At 58.5% G+C, this 17040-nt stretch overlaps 3 protein-coding genes, 1 long non-coding RNA gene and 4 other non-coding genes across 8 annotated transcripts; 2 read left to right on the top strand and 6 right to left on the bottom strand.

The window, feature by feature from the left end:
• Positions 1–55: 55 nt before the first annotated feature.
• Positions 56–3278, bottom strand: RPL7A (ribosomal protein L7a). The gene is made up of 8 exons (XM_045563800.1): positions 3187–3278; positions 2536–2656; positions 1914–2063; positions 1459–1599; positions 1192–1271; positions 748–878; positions 402–471; positions 56–209 (listed from the first exon to the last, which is right to left on the bottom strand). The coding sequence occupies exons 1-8, from the start codon at positions 3187–3189 to the stop codon at positions 105–107; spliced, it is 801 nt and encodes a 266-aa protein (XP_045419756.1). The 5' UTR covers positions 3190–3278; the 3' UTR covers positions 56–104.
• On the bottom strand, positions 554–620 carry LOC123646756. The gene has a single exon (XR_006738010.1). It is a non-coding gene; the product is annotated as a small nucleolar RNA SNORD36 (small nucleolar RNA).
• Positions 950–1022, bottom strand: LOC123646755. The gene has a single exon (XR_006738009.1). It is a non-coding gene; the product is annotated as a small nucleolar RNA SNORD36 (small nucleolar RNA).
• LOC123646754 lies at positions 1338–1412 on the bottom strand. The gene has a single exon (XR_006738008.1). It is a non-coding gene; the product is annotated as a small nucleolar RNA SNORD36 (small nucleolar RNA).
• LOC123646776 lies at positions 2145–2218 on the bottom strand. Its single transcript, XR_006738026.1, has one exon. It is a non-coding gene; the product is annotated as a small nucleolar RNA SNORD24 (small nucleolar RNA).
• A 27-nt stretch (positions 3279–3305) lies between the features above and the next one.
• Positions 3306–9783, top strand: MED22 (mediator complex subunit 22). The gene is made up of 5 exons (XM_045563802.1): positions 3306–3393; positions 4163–4313; positions 5827–5907; positions 6701–6909; positions 9004–9783. Exons 2-5 carry the CDS (start codon positions 4191–4193, stop codon positions 9191–9193), a joined length of 603 nt encoding a protein of 200 aa, XP_045419758.1. The 5' UTR covers positions 3306–3393; positions 4163–4190; the 3' UTR covers positions 9194–9783.
• A 1251-nt stretch (positions 9784–11034) lies between these two features.
• On the bottom strand, positions 11035–12137 carry LOC123646623. Its single transcript, XR_006737956.1, has 2 exons — positions 11971–12137; positions 11035–11249 (listed from the first exon to the last, which is right to left on the bottom strand). It is a non-coding gene; the product is annotated as an uncharacterized LOC123646623 (long non-coding RNA).
• Positions 12138–12233: 96 nt separating this feature from the next.
• Positions 12234–16968, top strand: SURF6 (surfeit 6). The gene is made up of 5 exons (XM_045563799.1): positions 12234–12414; positions 13401–13601; positions 14136–14224; positions 15285–15485; positions 15678–16968. Exons 1-5 carry the CDS (start codon positions 12321–12323, stop codon positions 16155–16157), a joined length of 1065 nt encoding a protein of 354 aa, XP_045419755.1. The 5' UTR covers positions 12234–12320; the 3' UTR covers positions 16158–16968.
• The last annotated feature ends 72 nt before the right edge of the window (positions 16969–17040 follow it).

Here is a 17040-nt window from a genome sequence, read left to right as displayed (position 1 = left end):
ACTTGCCTCAATCCCAAACCCAATTACCTTCAACCTTAAATGCTCAGACGCTGGCTGGAGAATGACTTTTATTACTTTTATGTACAGGGGACAACAGTGTACATTTAGCCCAGTTTAGTGGCAAGTTCCTTAGCCTTTGCCTTCTCCAGCTTGGCAATGCGAGCCACAGATTTCGGACCCAGGACGTTGCCTCCCCAGTGACGACGGATCTGAAACAAGAGGCAGTCAGTCAGCTTGGCCTGTCGTTTTTGGAGGCTTTCAAGGCTTGCTAGTTAACTATTCTATTTGGCTGTTACAAGTGATCACCAAACAGAAGCACTCAAAGCCTTAAGAGCCAGCCAGTCCCTTGCACACAAGTGTGCTTGACCTGCACGTGGCAGTGTCATTGTGGGGGTGCTCACCTCGTCGTATCTGTCATTGTAGTTGGTCCTGATGGCTTCCACCAGCTTAGCCAGAGCTCCTTTGTCTTCCCTAGCAAGGCAGGGGGAAAGGTGGGCTTTTAGTGACCTTTCTAGAGAACAGGAATGCCTTCATTTTTAGGTCAAAATAGCCTTTTGCCTCAGACAAAATGTGACCACATGGTTTATTCAGGTGAAGAAATTCTTAACCATCATTGGCAAAGTCTCAGATAAGTGTGTTCCTTTAGCTAACAACGTTGGCCTCTAAGGTAAAAAAAAAAAAGAAAAAAAAAATCTGAGGGATGATCAGGTGAATTGGGGACAGTCTGGGGTCAAGCTGCATACTCACGAGTTAACCTGCGTGAAAGCGACCGTGGTGCAGGTCTTCCTGTGGACCAGACGCCCCAGCCTGGCCTTCCCCTTGATAATGCAGTAAGGGACCCCCATCTTCCGACACAGCGCAGGCAAGAAGACAACCAGCTGCAAGAAAGCAGTAGCTGAAGAGCATATTCCGACCAAAAGCAATACTGTTTAAAGCTAGCTTGGTAGCGATTGCTCAGGGTTAAAAAGCTCATGTATTTGCACTTCAAAGTTTAATTCAGCGAGAGATTTACATCATTGCAAAAGCCACCCACAAGTTAGATCCCATCAGTACTGTCTTCAAATGGAAAGGTGACTGTCCTGGTCACCCACTTTGGCCCCATGCCAGACTCAACATTAAACCTACCCTATCTTTCAAGTACTGACAGACCCTGGGTTCAGCAGTCCGTGCTTAAAAATAGGTCACACGTACCTCGATGGGATCCACGTCATGTGCAATCACCACCAGCTGAGCCTTCTTGTTCTCCACCAGGGTGGTGACGGTGTTGACCCCTAGAACACACACAGCCACTGGGTGCTGCTCTGGTCACACAAAGTTGTGGCCAGGGGGGCACAGCTGTGGCTCAGTGTTAAAAAGCTCGGATTTTACTCTCCACGGTAATTTCAGATGAAGAAATTCCTACATCATTGCCAACAGCCTGCCCCACCCTTCAGTCCCTCTAGGGAGGGGGCCGCTCACCTGCTCGAAGGACAGGTGGTCTCTTAGTGGGGACATCCCCTTTGCCGGCAGCTTTCTTCTCAGCCCGGGCCAACAGTCGCTGCTTCTTCTCTTGCTTCGTCTCTGGTCTGTACTTGTGGGCCAGCTTAAGCAGCTGAGTAGCTACGAAGATACCTTTCAGTTTAGGCTTGTGGCTTAAGTCCTAATCTACGTCACTCGTTGTAACATAACTGCTAGACCACCCTCGTGGTTTAACACAAGAATGGGGGTGTGATCAGAAAACAACTGCAGTTCAAAAAAATCTAAGGCCACGTACACGTTCTGGACAAAACAAGGAATCCTAGATTTTAATAAACCCACCCTCCTGAAAGTCCCCCCCCCCTTCCTTTTTCCAGTACTGTCAAAATAACGTTAATACATCCTTGTCTGAGAAATCCCCCTTTGCAGAATGCCGGTTCCAGGCCACACAGCCTCACCTGTTTGGCGGTCCAAGGCCTGGGTGAACTGGTTAATGGCAGGAGGCACTTTCAGCCTTTTATAGAGAATAGCCCTTTGCCTCTGCAATCGGATGTAGCGGGGCCATTTGACAAAGCGGGTGAGGTCCCTTTTGGGCTGGATGTCCTGTCCTGAGAAGTAAAAGCCAACACCATAAGTTAGGCTCAAATCCGCGTGAAGTCCACGGTTGGGGCCACATTGAGCGGTGCTGGTGCATCAGCGATCTTGGTGGTTAAAAGGTCATCACCATCTTTCAGATAGCAAATATTCTCTTACATCATCTGCACACGAACACCGCGGAGCGCGGCGAGACTCGCCACGCGTTCTGTATTTAAAAAGAAGCCGAAGCGCCCCTGCTCTGGGAGCCAGTATTACGTGATGGCCAAGCTGAGTCCCAGCGTCGCCGAACACGGCGACAGGCCCTGACACTCAGCAACTCTCAGGGACGCCACGGAGAACGCGCCACCGCCGCCCCGTCTCGCGGAGACGGAGAGCAAGAACTCCCACCCGGCGGCCTCGACCACAAACCGACCCAGGAAAGCCTGCGAAATGTCCCCCTTCCCCGCGAAAGCACGACGGTCGCGTTCACCCCTCCTCGCTCACCAATGCCGAAGTTCTTCGGCCTCTTCTCGAACAGGGGGTTCACCACCTTCTTGGCCTCCTGCTTCTTCACCACGGCGGGGGCCGGAGCCACCTTCTTGCCCTTGGCCTTCTTTCCCTTCGGCTGGGCACAAAGAAACCCCAGTCAAGCGGCTCCTCTGCGCCTCTCTCGGGGATGGCGCGGGTCTCGGGCTGGCCCCTCGGGCAGGGGGTGGACCCCCCACGCGCGCCGGCGACCTCAGCGGCGGGACATCCGTGCCGCCACACGCGCCGCTCGCCGGGACAACGCTGCGGGTGCCGACGGCGGTCGGGACGCTCCACCCGCCGGCGGGGCCCAAGCGGCAAGGGCGGGCTAGGGACGCCTCGCGCAAGACCTCCGGGGCGGCACCCGGGAAGACGGGAGCCGCCAAGACGTTCGAGTGCCTTGGCCCCATCCCCTGCGAGCCCCCTCCCAGGCCTGGCGGCACAGGGGCCAGCGCAACCCGCTTTGGGCCGCCGGTGCTTCTAGCGCAGCCCGATGCTTGCGTGCCAGACCCGGTGGGGCTCCCCCACCGCTGAGCGGAGAGCGGCGCCCCGCGCGGCCGCGCCAGAGGAGGATGGCAGCGGATAGAGCCGCAACCCGGCCCCGCTACCGCAGACCTGGAAATCACTTACCATGTTGAACAGCTGGAGCAGAAAGAAAGGAAAGGGAATTGTGGGTAATATGTATGAGGCCTCGGAGCTCGCGATAACTGGCGCCTGCGCGGGATTTCAGGTTTAAAGCGACAGGGCTCCTTTATAGCCTAAAGTTGGGGGCGGTGCCGCAAGCAGCAGCGCGGCAGGAAGGAGACGGCGGCGGACTGCCAGCGGGCAGCGGCGCCGGTAAGCGGGTCCGGGCGCGCTGGTCCTGGCGCCCCGGCCTGGCCCCGGGGCGAGTACTCGTGCGTGGGCGCTGGAGCAGGGGCGGCTTCCCTTTCGTGCGACTTTCCCCCGAAACTACTGCCACGGAGAACGCGAGTGGGCTTGTTCGGCTGTTCGCGGGCCCCGAGCGAGCGGCTCAGCCGGCCGAGGGACAGGCGGTCTGCGCTGGCCGCGGGCCGGGTTGGGGGCGGGGGCCCAGCGGGGTGCTGAGGGGAGACGGGGAGGGGAGGGGGCCGAGGGGAGGGGAGGGGACGGGGCTGAGGGACCGGCGGGCAGCGCGGGGGCGGGGCCCAGGGGTCCGGCCGACGCTGGGAGCCACGGACGGCGGACGGCTGCAAAGCCAGGGTGCGATGACCGTCGTAAGACTGTCCCCGGTGGCGTGGAGACGGGCTGGCCGGGGCAGTGGGGTGGGAGCGGAAGGAAAAGGGTGCACGCCGAGGGGAAGGGTCCGAAGGCCTCGCTGGATGAGGATGGGGCGAGGGTGGGCAGCTGGCGGAGTTCCGCCCGGACAGCTCGCGCCTGGGCGTCGTGCGCTGCTCCTGCCCAGGGAGGGCGGTGGGCGAGTAGCCCCGAGGCGCCTGCGTGCCTGCTGATTGAATGAGTGCACTGGGTTAGGAAGATTGAGTTTGCTCCGCAGACAGGGAATCTCCAGAAATCTGCACGTTCTGCTACGGTGGGGGGTGGAGGGTGGCGCTGCCCACACTGAGGGGTCCTGCCCTCTGGGTCCCAGGCCTCTCCCCTGCGCTCCCTGGCCCGCCATGGCCCAGCAGAGAGCCCTGCCCCAGAGCAAGGAGACGCTGCTGCAGTCGTACAACAAGCGGCTCAAGGACGACATCAAGTCCGTCATGGACAACTTCACTGAGATCATCAAGACCGCGAAGGTGGGTGGGGCCCTGCCCAGCCTCCTGAGACCACGGGAGAGAGGGAGGGTCTCAAGGGGGTGGAGAAGAGAGAGCCCAGTGACTGGCCCACCCTGGTGAACAGGGGCCAGGTAGGGGGTCTGCTTTCCACAGGCCCCGCTGTGCGTGGAGTACCCCCATGCTCTGCTGGGGGTGCCATGCCAGCGGAAACAGGACAGGCAAGGTCTTTGTCCCATTTGGAAAGCCTCTGGGGCTGGGGGTGGCACAGTTACTGACAGAAACAAAAAGGTCAGCAGAGCCTTTTTTTTTTTTTTTTTTTTTTTTATTCTTTGTTTTCCACCTGGAACAGGGAAGGAGAAGCAGAACCTTTTTGTTACCGGGATAGCAACTGCAAGTCCCGGTAAAACGCAGTTGGAGACGCTGGCCAGACTGCCTTGGCTCTGCGTCCCGCTTACCAGCAGTGCTGGTTTGGGTGGGGACCAGTGCCTTAGCTTCCCCCACTGCTGTGGGGTCCTTGTGATGATTGATGACTTTGTGAGCCAGTTACCAAGGGTCCTGTAGCTACTGCGAGTGTGTGTGCACAGGGGAGAAGCAGGCTGAGGGGAGAAGCTGGGGAGGCTCCTGCAGGCAACTGGAGTGGTCGGGGCTGGGGCTGGGGTGGTCGGGGCTGGGGCTGGGGCTGGGCAGGCCCGCTGACTGCTGCAGCCATGCCAAACGGGGCTGGATCTTATGGCTGCTGCAGACTTGTTGACCAGTGGCGATGACAGTGGGAGCCTTTATATGGTGCTCACTCTGCCAGGCCACACTGTAAAGCCTGCCTGTGCTCTGTCCCACCGGGTCCCCACGAGAATGCTACAAGGCAGGTGCCACGCGTGCCTCTCCACCTTTGAGGGGGAGAGTAACTTGCCCGATGTCACTTGCCTAATACCTGGCAGAACCAGGGTTTGAATCCAGGCAGTCTGATGCCCGCCCCAGCCCATTCCCTCACAGGGCCCCATCGGGAAGCCCTGTCCAGGTTGATGGCCACTCTGGCTGGACTCTGGCTCCTCCATTAACCACCGGGGACACCTCAGCCCCACTGTCTGCTTTGCCCAAGTCTGCCCACCTAGAAGAGAGGACTGGCAGTCCAGGCTTTGTGAGAATTTCACGAGCCAATGAGGGTCAGGTGCTTCACATGGTGCCTGGCACCCACGAAGCAGTCCAGAAATGGTCGCTAAAAAACATACGTCATCCCTTCATTCGTTCATTGAACAGCCAAGTGAGTGACACCTGTCCCTACCAAACAGGGCTTCCCCATCCAAAAAAGACTGGGCCAAGAGAAGATCCTATCCTTGCACCTGGCACAGCAGTCAGTGTAGACAAGTTCTGTCCTGACAAGTGCCTGTCGTCTCCCTTAGAACAGAGAGAAGGTGGGTTTGAACCTGGCCAGGGGATGCCCACCAGAGCACGGCGTCTGGAGCAAGCGTAACAGACTGGATGTGGCGAGCTGAGCAGGGTGGGGACGCCCTGACTGGCTTTCTTGTTTGCCCCTCAGATTGAGGATGAGACGCAGGTATCTCGGGCCACTCAAGGTGAACAGGACAATTATGAGATGCATGTTCGAGCCGCCAACATCGTGAGTCTGCAGGGCGGAGGGCACAGGCTGGGCTCTAGGAGCACCGGGTCCCCACTGAGGTTTCCTGGGTGGGGAGTGTGGTTCGCTCTGGTGCTGGTCTGCTGTCCTTCCCCTCTGGGCCAATGGCAGAAGAAACATGCAGAGATGCTTTGGTTTCGCCCCCTGGCCGCTTTTAAGAAGGGCATAGGTGGCAAATCATCTCTCAGGAGACTGTTCTCAGGAGGCTGGGCAGATGGCTAGATGGCTGCTGCGTCCCCCCAGGGCTGTGCAGTGATTAGGGCGAGGGCAGCCCTTCCTGCTGAATTGGAAATTCCCCAAGGTTCCTTATGAGTGAGAAGGCAAATGACCGAATGAAAACGCACGTGCAGTTTAATTCCCATGATGTCACTGGACAGACACCGCAGGCGTTTCCGCGAGCACGTGTCTGGGTGAAACGCACAGGAAAAGGTCCCAAAGGAATCCTGCCCCACTGGCAGCTGTGCGAGTCCCGGGAGAGCAGGGTCGGGAGGCTGAATGGGATTGTATCTTCACCTGTGGGGTTTGAGTTTGTAATGGGCACAGTGTGCGCTTGCGTGGTTGACTGGGGACCATTTCTCCAGGAGGGGGAGGGAAGCAGGCTCAGCTCACCTGCTGGTCGGGGCAGGTGTGGGGGCTCAGCCTTCGCCTCCCGAACTTAGGCGACCCTGCGAAGGTCGCACCGCAGACCCACTGTGCGGATGAGGAAGCCCAGGCTCCCAGAGGCCATCGCTTGCCCCCCTCACCCTGTGCCTGCCCTGGGTTCTGATGGCTGCAGGTCCGAGCTGGCGAGTCCCTGATGAAGCTGGTGTCTGACCTCAAGCAGTTCCTGATCCTCAATGACTTCCCGTCAGTGAATGAGGCCATCGAGCAGCGCAGCCAGCAGCTGCGTGCGCTGCAGGAGGAGTGCGACCGGAAGCTCACCGCCCTGCGAGACGAAGTCTCCATCGACCTCTACGAGCTCGAGGAGGAGTATTACTCGTCCAGGTACAAATAGGGCCGGACTCCTGTGCCGAGCAGGGGCCTGCCCACCTGGGCCTGGCCCTGAGGGGCCTCCTGCTTTTCCAAGCCCTCGCCCGCCTCTCGGTGGAGCTGGCGCGGGTGCAGAGCACTGATGGACAGACAGCTCCCAGCCGTCCCCGGCCCGGGCCTCTCCCACAGAGCAGCGTGATGGAACCCCAGGACTTTCGCCACTCGGGGTGGCCCAGTCTGGAGGAGGGAGGGCACCTTCCCGGCAGCGTCCCTCCCCGAGCAGTGCTTTCTGGGCCTTGCCACTCTTCTTAGCCCACAAGTCAATACTCAGACATTTCAGCCAAGGCTGGCCGGCCCCTCTCAGGCACCACTGCTCGCCCAGGGGTTCAGTTCCATATGGACATCACCGAACTCACACTGTGGAGGTGGGGACGGTCCTGGGAGGCAGGAGGGAGAAGCCCAAGCAGAGCATGGCCTTGAAGCCCGGCCTCAGCCACATGGCTCTCCAGACTCTGGCCAGCTCAGCCTGTTCAGAGCTGGAGCCCTCCTGCATGCCAGGCCCGTGCTGGGCCCAGGGACACAGCAAGGGCAGGACCTGTCACCCTGGCCCTCGTGGAGCCATATGGAAGCCTGGAACCATTTGAGCGGAACGGGCCTTGAGAAATCAGAGTCCCAGTGTATTTACACAGGTGGAAACTGAGACTGGAGACAGGCGTCGCACCTGATCCCATGAGCTTAGGAAGTCAAGATTCCGTCCAGTAGACAGAGTCCACGCCCACCCTGCACCCTGCCCCGGACAGGCCCCCTCTCTTCCCTGGAGGTGGGTTGGAAACACTCTTGTCTGCCCCACAGCCATGCTGCGGAGCCCCAGCTGTCCAGAGCCAGCGCGATTTAGGGCTTGGTTTCCCTGGCCTGGACACAGTGTCCCTGCCCAGCTGGAGCAGTTCTAGAGTTTTCCAGAGGGTTCTGGGGCCATCTTTGGTCATCAGCTCAGTGGACAGGTAGCAACATCTCCTACTAACCAGGGTGTCAGAGAGGGGTCCTGGGGTATTGGAGACCCTTCCAGGGATGTGGCTCACAACCCAGCTTGGTTTTGCCCGTGGACCAGCAGCTGTGGGGTGATGCGCTGGGGAGGAGACCTGTCCACGGCCGTGCAGCAGAGCTGGGCAGGACCCAGGGCACCTGTGCCCCAGGCTTTCCCTGTTCTCCCCCAATAGGCCTCCTGCTTCACCCAGAGGGGTTCTGGGCCAGCTGTGCGCCCTCCTGCAGGCATCCTGTCCACTCCGGCCACCCCAGGGGGCCTCAGGAAGGAGGCCAGCCCTGCCCCTTCACACAGCTCCCAGCTTGGTCCCAAATGCAGGCTGCCTCCTGCCCTCTGTGCCCCTCTGCTCCAGCCGCCCTGCGCTCACTCGCCACTCTGTGCTCATTCATGCTCTTTCTGCTCTGCCTCTCCCCCTCTACTCTCCTCGGGGTGCCACCCCAGCTGGTTCTGAAACTGGACCCGAGGGAGGGAGCCAGGGCTGCCACCTTAGACACCATGGGAAGGGCTCCCAAATCACAGCCGTGCTGACAGGAGTGTGCTTTGCTTTCCTGAGCTGTCACCTGCACCCCTGCCCAAGCGGCCCATGTTGGAGGTGGGGACACCTGTTGGGGGCCGACTGGCTGGTGTGCAGATGCAAGGGCGGTACAAGGAGGTGCCAGGGTCTGTGTTCCTAACCGTACCGCTGGTTTGGGCTGAGTCTGAGGCAAGAATTGACCCAGAAATAAGACAGGTCTCTATTCTCAGGAAGCTCCTTGCAAAGTGTGGTGACCCTGGAGGCCAGCGAACTCTGGCTGGTCTGCGGCTGGGCAGGGGAGGGTGGCCAGGCCCATGTGGAAGCAGGGCAGGAAGGGCACTGCCTGTGGTGGCTGGGCCAGGCTGGCTTCCTCCTTCAGGGAGGCGAGGGTGGCCCCTGTGGCCCCCTCCCTCAGCCAGGCTGAGTGGAGGAGGGGAAGGCAGGTCTGGGGTATGGTCCACGGTTTCTTAACTCTGCTTCTGTCTTGCTTCCTGCCCTGGCTTTCCTCTCTGCCTGCTCCTGTCTCTCCCTGGGGTTTCTGGTGGTGGAAAAGCTCGAGCCTTTGCGAAGCTAATGACCTGCCTCTGTGCGAAGCTTACTGGAGGCTGGATCTCGACACAGACTCCGCTGATGGCCTCTCTGTCCCTCTGCTGGAGTCCCCGGAGCCCAGTGCTGGCCCCCTGCAGGCTGCAGCCCCTGCCCACTCCCACGCCAGTGGCCCTGGGCCCACAGAGCACGCCTGAGCCTTGGGGCTGCCCTCCCCGCCCCTGGCTTCTCAGGAACCAAACCAGGGCTCCCTCTGAGTGCCCAGCACGGCCTCACTTCTTCCAGCCCTGGTTCTCCCTGGGGGACTGCAGGATCCCGGAGCCACTGTGGCCTCCTTGGGAACCTCATCAGCCCAGGGTCATCCCAGCCAGGATGGCTGAGAAAAGCTGTTTCTCTGGCCACTTCCAGGTGCCCATCCCTCTAGTCATCTTCCTCCACTGCCCTCCTGGCCAGCCAGGTGGAAGGAAGTTTCCAGGACGTGTCTGACATGGGGAAGACCTGACCTGAGCATGTTGTTTGAACTTGGGAGGGGCTGTGCGTGGACAGTGTTAGCCAAGCCCAGTCTCCCACCCTCCGGGTAGAGCTCCTGAGCAGAGTCCCACCCGCTGCCTCTTGCCCTGAGCTGCAAACATCCGTGCCACGGGCTGACTGCCCCAGTAGGGCCAAGTGAGGGGGCCGCGCGCACTCTTGTGGAAGCCAGGCGGGGGCTCCTTCCTAACCTCTGCTGACATACACGTTCTGGTTATCTTTGTAATGAGACTTTTGAATAAAAAACCTTTTGCACTTATTCCCCTTTCTACCTCATTCCTGATCAGTCCAGGACCACACATGATTTCCCAGTAGCTTTAAGAGCCATAGCCCCTTGCCTCTGCCAAGACAGCCTGGGCCCAGTCAGCCGTCTCCCCACTGGCACCTAGGAATGAATGAGAAGCTGCTGCCATCATCACATGTTATGGAGTCCAGGTGCCTGTACCTCAGCACCAACACCCCCAAGTCAGTGCTGTTAGTGCCTGCATTTCAGAGAACACGTGCTTGGAAGGAACGAGGTGCTACACCCATGGCCATGGAGCTGGGAAGTGAAGTGGCAGAAACCAGGACTTGATCCCTGATGGAACTCTAGTCCCAGTGCCTCTTGGTGCCAACACAGAAGCCACAGCACTGAGCAGGAAGGGGGTGTCACACACCTGCAGAACTGGGACTTTAACCCTGCCCCTAACTGCCATCAACCTGTTTCATCTCCTTCCCATGAGGGAAACTATCATCCCAATGTATAAACGAGGTGACAGCCCAGGATCCAGCCTTGGAGACAGGGAAGAATGCAAGCTGACCCATCACCATGGGGCCCAGAGAGCCCCCAGCCAAGCAGAAGGTCCCAGACAGGACTGGGGCCAGCCCTGGCTCTGCTTTCTGGGATGGCCTGGGGAAGTTGCTTCCCCTCCAAAGGAGAGTTTCTGCACTGATAAGATGAACGATGATCTCTTCTTCCTGTACTATTTTTTTTTTTTTTGGCAACAGGGTCTTCCTCTGTCACCCAGGCTGGAGTGCAGTGGTGTCTGTCAGCTTACGCAGCCTCAAACTCCTGGGCGCAAGCAATCCTCCTGCCTCAGCCTCCTGAGTCCCTGGGACTACAGGTGCAGCCACCACCATGGCCAGCTGATTTTTGTATTTTTTTAGAGATAGGGTCTCACTATGTTGCCCAGGCTGGTCTGGAACTCCTGGGCTCAAGCATGTATCACCTTTTCATCCTAAGCCTTTTATTTTGAGAGTGTTCACACAGCAAGGTTATAAAAGGAGCATAAAGAACGCCCACACAGACCCTGTGGGGACTCCCTTTTGCACCTTTGCTTGCTGTCTCCTACAGGACCATCTGAACCTCCATTGCAAACCTAGTGACACTTCACCCCTAAGTACTCACCAACTTGCCTCTCTAAGCAACACTGGTTTCATGGCCTTGATACATCATCAACCTAAATGGGCAATTACTCCATACCATCTAGTACCCACACTGTCTTCAGATTGCCTCAGTTGTTCCACCAGATGTCTTTTTACACGTTTTTATTTCGCATTGCATTTGGTGGTTATTTCATATAGCTTTTTTAAAATCTAAAACAAGACCAGAGTGGTGGTGACACGGGAGTAGGTCAGGTCGGATTCTGGATCAACTTTGAAGGTAGAGCCCACAGGATTTGCCAAAGGGATGGATGTGGGAATCCAAAAGGAGTCAGGGTGGCTGCGAGGTTCTGGCCCAAGCACCTGGAAGGAAGGTGCTGCTCTGAGACGGGGGAGACAGTGGAAGGAGGACACGGGTGGGGGAGGGCAGGTCCCTATTCTGTACCTAGTAGGTGACAGTATTAAGATATCTGAACGGGAAGCTGCAGTTCAGGGAGTCATCAGAGCAGTCAAGCCCATCCTCTGCATAAAACATCACCTCGCGCAGAGGAAGAAAACTTCTTGTTTAAGGTGTACCTTAGCAGCAGCCCTTTCAAAGACCCTCCTGAAGCTGTAATCTAAGACTCCAAGTCACCTCCCTCTTCCCACCGCGGGGCAGCCCTGCAAGGGGCTCTCCGTTCTTACAAAAAAGCTCCTAATTTTCGTGCGTAGGAACTGGGGCGTGGCGGTCCCCAGCCTCAGGGTAGGGACCTCTCCTTTCTCCCGCCCCGGTGGGTTCTTGTAAACGACAAGTCTTGGGTTAAAAATCTTAGTCTGTGATTCTACTTTTCAGAGCAAAAGTCAACGCCCCAGTGAGTCTTCCCTGAACACCCGCAGGCTCCCTTCCGGGAACGTCCTCTGTCCAATCCCAGGTGTCCTCCTTAGCCCGTAGCGACCTGACACCGCTCAGGCCCAGCTGGGTTGCTGGTCCCGCCCAGACAAAGCCTTGGCGAGGACTCATCAGTGCTCGCCCCTGCCTCGGCCCGCAACCGCGCCCGCCGGAGACCCGAGGCCCCCCGGCCCCACTGCCGTCCCGCTGCTTCACCCATCCGCTCGGCCCGACTCATCGAGCGCCTACTGTGTACGGGCGCCGTGCTGGGGTGGGGGCAAGGGTAGCGCAGGGACCTGCGTGGCCGGGGTTGCGGGGGTCGCGGGCACCAGGACTTTAGCTTCCGTAGCACCCCGGCCCGGCCCACAATGCCTTGCATCCCTCCTGGCGCCTCTTCCGGTGGGGCCAGGCCTGGCTAATCGAACCCGTGGGCTAGCGGCTCGGCGCTCGGCTGGCGGCGCCTGCGCACGCGGCGGTTTCCGGCGGTCCAGGCCGCGCGGGTGGTGTTGGGTGGTGAGGGTCGTGCTGGCTGCGTGCGTCGGGCGGCCTCCAGCCGGGCCGCAGCCATGGCCTCCCTGCTCGCCAAGGACACCTACCTGCAGAGCCTGGCCCGGAGGATCTGCTCCCAGCCCGGCCCCGAGCCCCCGGGGCGCAAGCGGGGTATGCACGGGCCGTGGGGATCTGTGCGGTGCTAGAGGGACGTGGAGGACGCGATCACGGCGATCACGCCCCCTCCTGTTACGGGAGTCACTGATACGGCCACCCTGGGTCCGCGGGTCCCGGCACCGGGCGGGGAGCGGGCGAGTCCTGTAAGAGAGGCTCTCCGCTGCTGGGCGTCCTGCACTGCCTCGCCACCCGCGCCGGCTGGGTGACGACGGTTAGAGTGACGGCCGGTCAGCGGGAAGTACCCTTTCGATCTGGGGGTGTGTGGGGAAAAGGGAGAGGAGGGCCCCGCTGATAGGGTCCGCGCGGCCCGGGCGCCCAGGCTGCGCACGGGAAGTACATACCCAGCAGGGCAGCAGGCGGAGCGGGACTGTCAGTGCTGCCTGGGCCCTGGAGGAGGGAGCACCGCAGGATTTAGCACGGAACTACCAGAGCCAAACAGATTTTCCTTTTTATTCGAGGGACAGATATTCATAATAGAAAGTCTGAAAACTTAAATGAGTTTTCTCATTATCCAGCCATAACTTATTTCTTTAACTTTTCCTATGTGTATATTTCACTGAAAACAATTCGATTTCTACTCAACATACTCATTTTTTCCATTTAAAATGTAAACGTATTACCCACCCATTAAGATGAAAGTTTGTGTCATTATTTTTTGGTAGCTGCGTGGTAGTTTGTTGTGTAGCAGTGCCAGTTTGTTGCTGGAGGTGGATATTTAGGTTTTCCTAGTTTTTCCCCTGATGCCAAATCTCTGCATGATGAATTCTAGCAGAACTGCTGGGTCAAGGGTGTGATTTCTAAGTTTTGGTACGTGTAGCCAGTCTACGTGTCAGTTCTGAGGTCTCTGGATAAGTGTTTCTGGCTCCTCCATCCTGATTCTTTCTGCATCCTTCTGGGATCAAAGCCTTTGCAAAACTTTCCAGCTTGTCGAATGGGGCACATAGATTGGAATGGCACCTCTTTCTCATTTTGTATTCTAGCTGGCAAAACTCAAGGCTCAGAAGCTGCTGGGCCCCCAAAAAAGAAAAGGAAGAAAACACAAAAGAAATTTCGGAAGCAGGAAAAGAAGGCTGCTTATCCCAAGGCTGAGTCCCTGGGGGAGAAGTCTCTAGGTGGTCCTGAGGCTAGAAGGCCAGAGGAAGCCAAAGAGGAGACTTCCAGCTCCACAGGGGCCCCTGCAGGTGAGAGGCTCCATGGCATGCAGGGGCAGGGCTGAGGTTGGGCTTGGATGCAAATGGGGTCCCCTCTGCTCTTGAGAAAAGGCAGTGTCAGGCACACGGGGGTAGCACAAGATCCTCGAAGAGCAGCAATTACAGTAGCGGTGTGGGTGGACCAGATCAGAGCTGCATGGTGGTTCCAGGCCACATGGTGACCAAGATGGCAGGGGGCAAGGCCATGTCTCTGAGGACCTGAGTCGCAGGTTGCAGAAGTAGGAAGAAATAAGAGATGGTTTGGCTTCCACTGTAGGAAGTGTTTTCTCGTACCACAGTGACCTACCTCGGGAGGCAGTCAGTTGCTTGCCCTGGAGGACGTTGTAGAGGCCGATCCAGGTTGAAAAGGTGGAGTAGAATTTATTGGAATTGCCCTGCAGATCCCTGAGTGGCACAGAGAGCAGGGGTGGGACAGGAGGGCTGTGAATAGAGACTCAGGTTTAGATGCTGAGCCCTGAGGATGGTCAGAGAGAGGCCCCTTCAGTCCTGTCTCTGTCCCTGCAGATGGCCTGGCCATGGGGCCTGATTCTCTCTTTGCCCTGGATGTTCTGCGACAGCGACTGCACGAGAGGATCCAGGAGGCCCGGGGCCAGGTAGGTGGGAGACCTCACGGAGCACTGGGGCATGTTTGCTGCAGTGCTTCCTGCTGGGGGTCTGCTCTCACTTCTGCAGCAAGTCCTGCCGGGGCCTCAGCTGCTTTTTTGGGAGAGCAGGTGTAGTCCTCGCCTTGTTGGAGAACCTCAGTCCCCAAGGTCCCAGCCTCTGGCCATTCCAATGCTGCTCAGTCTTCTCCTCACTGTGCCTTGGAGAGAAGCTCAGCCTCCCTCTTTCTGGGAAGCTGCGTTTTCTGAACACCTCGCTGGGCTGGGCACTTGCTGTGCTTCTGTGTCTCTAAACATCACGGTAGTCCTGTGAGTTGGACAGGATGCCAAGATGAGGCGACCAGCACAGGAAGCTCCAGTGCTGAGGACTGAGCCAGCCTCAGCTTTGTGTTGAATGGTGGGGTCTCCCCTCCAAGTTGGCCCCTACCTGCCCATTCCCTGGGGCCCTTCTCGCAGGACTCTTGCTCTGTGGGGGACAGTCCCAGCTTCTCACCCTCCCAAGAGAAGCCCACCAGCCATCCCTGGGATATGATGGTTGGCTCCTCAGGGAAGCAAGGCTCTGGGTCCTCATCCCTGCAGCGCAGGTCAGGTTCTGTCTGCTGTAGGGCTCTCTTGATGGCACAGGGACAGGAAAGACAGTTGGGGACAGTGGAGTTTGGGTACGTGGTGAGCAGAATGGGCATAGGTCAGGACAGGCGCTCAGGCGTGCAGGCCTGACTCCAAGTTCTAGGTGGTGGCCTTGGCCCTGCCCATCTATAAAATGATGGGTGACATGTGTGAACCTATCTTTGAAGTGTCCCAGCACGTGGTAATTACCTGGGAACTGGAAGCCATGATTCTTATTGGGGGGGGCGTCCCTTGTCCCTCTTTGGTCAGGTGCATTTTGGCTAACGGATTTCACTGTGCACCACTTAACTCAGGGGGTCCCTTGCCCTGCAGGAGGAGTTCCTCATATACTTTCCAGCCCCGATTCCTTCTCAGCCGAGTGCCAGACTGCGGCACCCTGCAATTAGGAAAACTCTAATGTGCAAACACCTACCTTTCCCTCCAGGGCAGTACCAAGGAGCTGTCACCTGCCACTTTGGAGAAGAGACGGCGGAGAAAGCAGGAGCGGGACCGGAAAAAAAGGAAGCGAAAAGAGCTTCGGGCAAAGGAGAAAGCAGCCAAGGCCGAGGAGGCTGCTGAGCCCGTCCCTGTCCCGGAGGTGGCCTGCCAGGAGCCCCCGGAGCCGCCGGGGCTGATCTTCAACAAGGTGAGTGGACTCCATGCCCTTGGGCCCCAGCTTGGGCCCTGCCAGCTGGGGCCCTAGATGAGTGACTTTCCTCTGGATCCTGGTCTCTGTAAGGTGACAGTAACTGTTCTGGTTCCTGGGGGAGGGTTCCCGAGGGCTGAGGGCATGATGTGCACGAGGCTGCCGTTAACTGAGGCTGCGACTCCTCCCCAGGTGGAGGTGGGCGAGGACGAGCCGGCCGGCAGGGCGCAGCGCAGGAAGGAGAAGAGGCAGAAGGTGAAGGGGAACCTCACGCCGCTGACGGGCAGGAACTACCGGCAGCTGCTGGAGCGCCTGCAGGCTCGGCAGAGCCGCCTGGACGACCTGCGGGACCAGGACGAGGGGAAGGCGCAGGAGATGGAGGCCAAGATGAGGTGGACAAACCTGCTGTACAAGGCGGAGGGCGTGCGGATCCGCGACGACCCCCGCCTGCTGCAGGAGGCCCTGAAGCGCAAGGAGAAGCGCCGGGCGCAGCGGCAGCGCCGGTGGGAGAAACGCTCGGCCCACGTGGTGGACAAGATGCAGCAGCGCCAGGACCGGCGGCGGCAGAACCTGCGCAAGAAGAAAGCAGCCCGTGCCAAGCGCCGCCTGCTCAAGGCCCGCAAGAAGGGCCGGATCCTGCCGCAGGACCTGGAGCGCGCAGGCCTGGCCTGAGCACCTTCCCGCCGGCCGCCTCTCCCTCCCGCCAGGCTGGTGTGGTGTGACACCCTCTGGATCGCTCTGGCCCGCGGGCTCCTCGCCACGTGGGCACAGTCGAGCTTAGCGCTGAGCTTTTGAGCACCCAGATCAGGCAGGTGGTAGGGAAACGTTCCCGCCTCATCCTTGAAGACAGGGCCCGGGCCCTACAGACCCGGGGAGGGCGGACCAGGCCTGGGCTCACAGGGCCCAGGGGATGTGGGAACCAGCAGGGAAGAAGGAACAGTGTGGAGAGGGTTTGGGGGTGAGGCACCTCATTGGCACCTTCCTCCCTGCCGGGTTCACAGGCTGCGGAACGGGAGAATGGCCTTTGCTGGCTGCCCGCCTTAGTCCAAAGCACCTGGAAGGGGAACAGCCCGGGGTGGGCGGGCTGGTAGCTCAGGAGAAGCTGGTTGCACGCTGGGCTGGGTCGCCAAGGCCTCCTGCCGCCTTCTCTGCCCGTCTTGGTGTCCTTTTCTGCTCCTCGGTTGCCCTGGGGCAGTGTCCTCAGGCTCAGAATTGACAAATGTGTACATTCTAAGATAACCGCCAAAGATAGAAACTGTCTACTAAACTAGGAGAAAGAAAAACAGTGCAGTGGGGTGAGAAGATCTCAGTCCAAACGAGAGAAGAAAGAAAAAATAACACCTAAAAACTGAGGCAAATGGAAGATACAAAATGGGGTAGTGGAATTAAATCCAAATCTGTAGGTGATCAAAATGAATGCAGATTGACCAGACTTGGTAAATTTTACTGGTATGTGAAAATAATAAAGCTGTTAATAAAATGATTTTGACTAAACTCTCTAGTTAAAAGACAAAGATTGTAACTAGAAGGAAGCTGGTGTGGCCGGGCATGGTGG

This window comes from Lemur catta, chromosome 10 (assembly GCF_020740605.2).
Source record: "Lemur catta isolate mLemCat1 chromosome 10, mLemCat1.pri, whole genome shotgun sequence".
NCBI classification, from domain to species: Eukaryota; Metazoa; Chordata; class Mammalia; order Primates; family Lemuridae; genus Lemur; species Lemur catta.
This window is presented reverse-complemented; position numbering and strand designations above follow the sequence as displayed.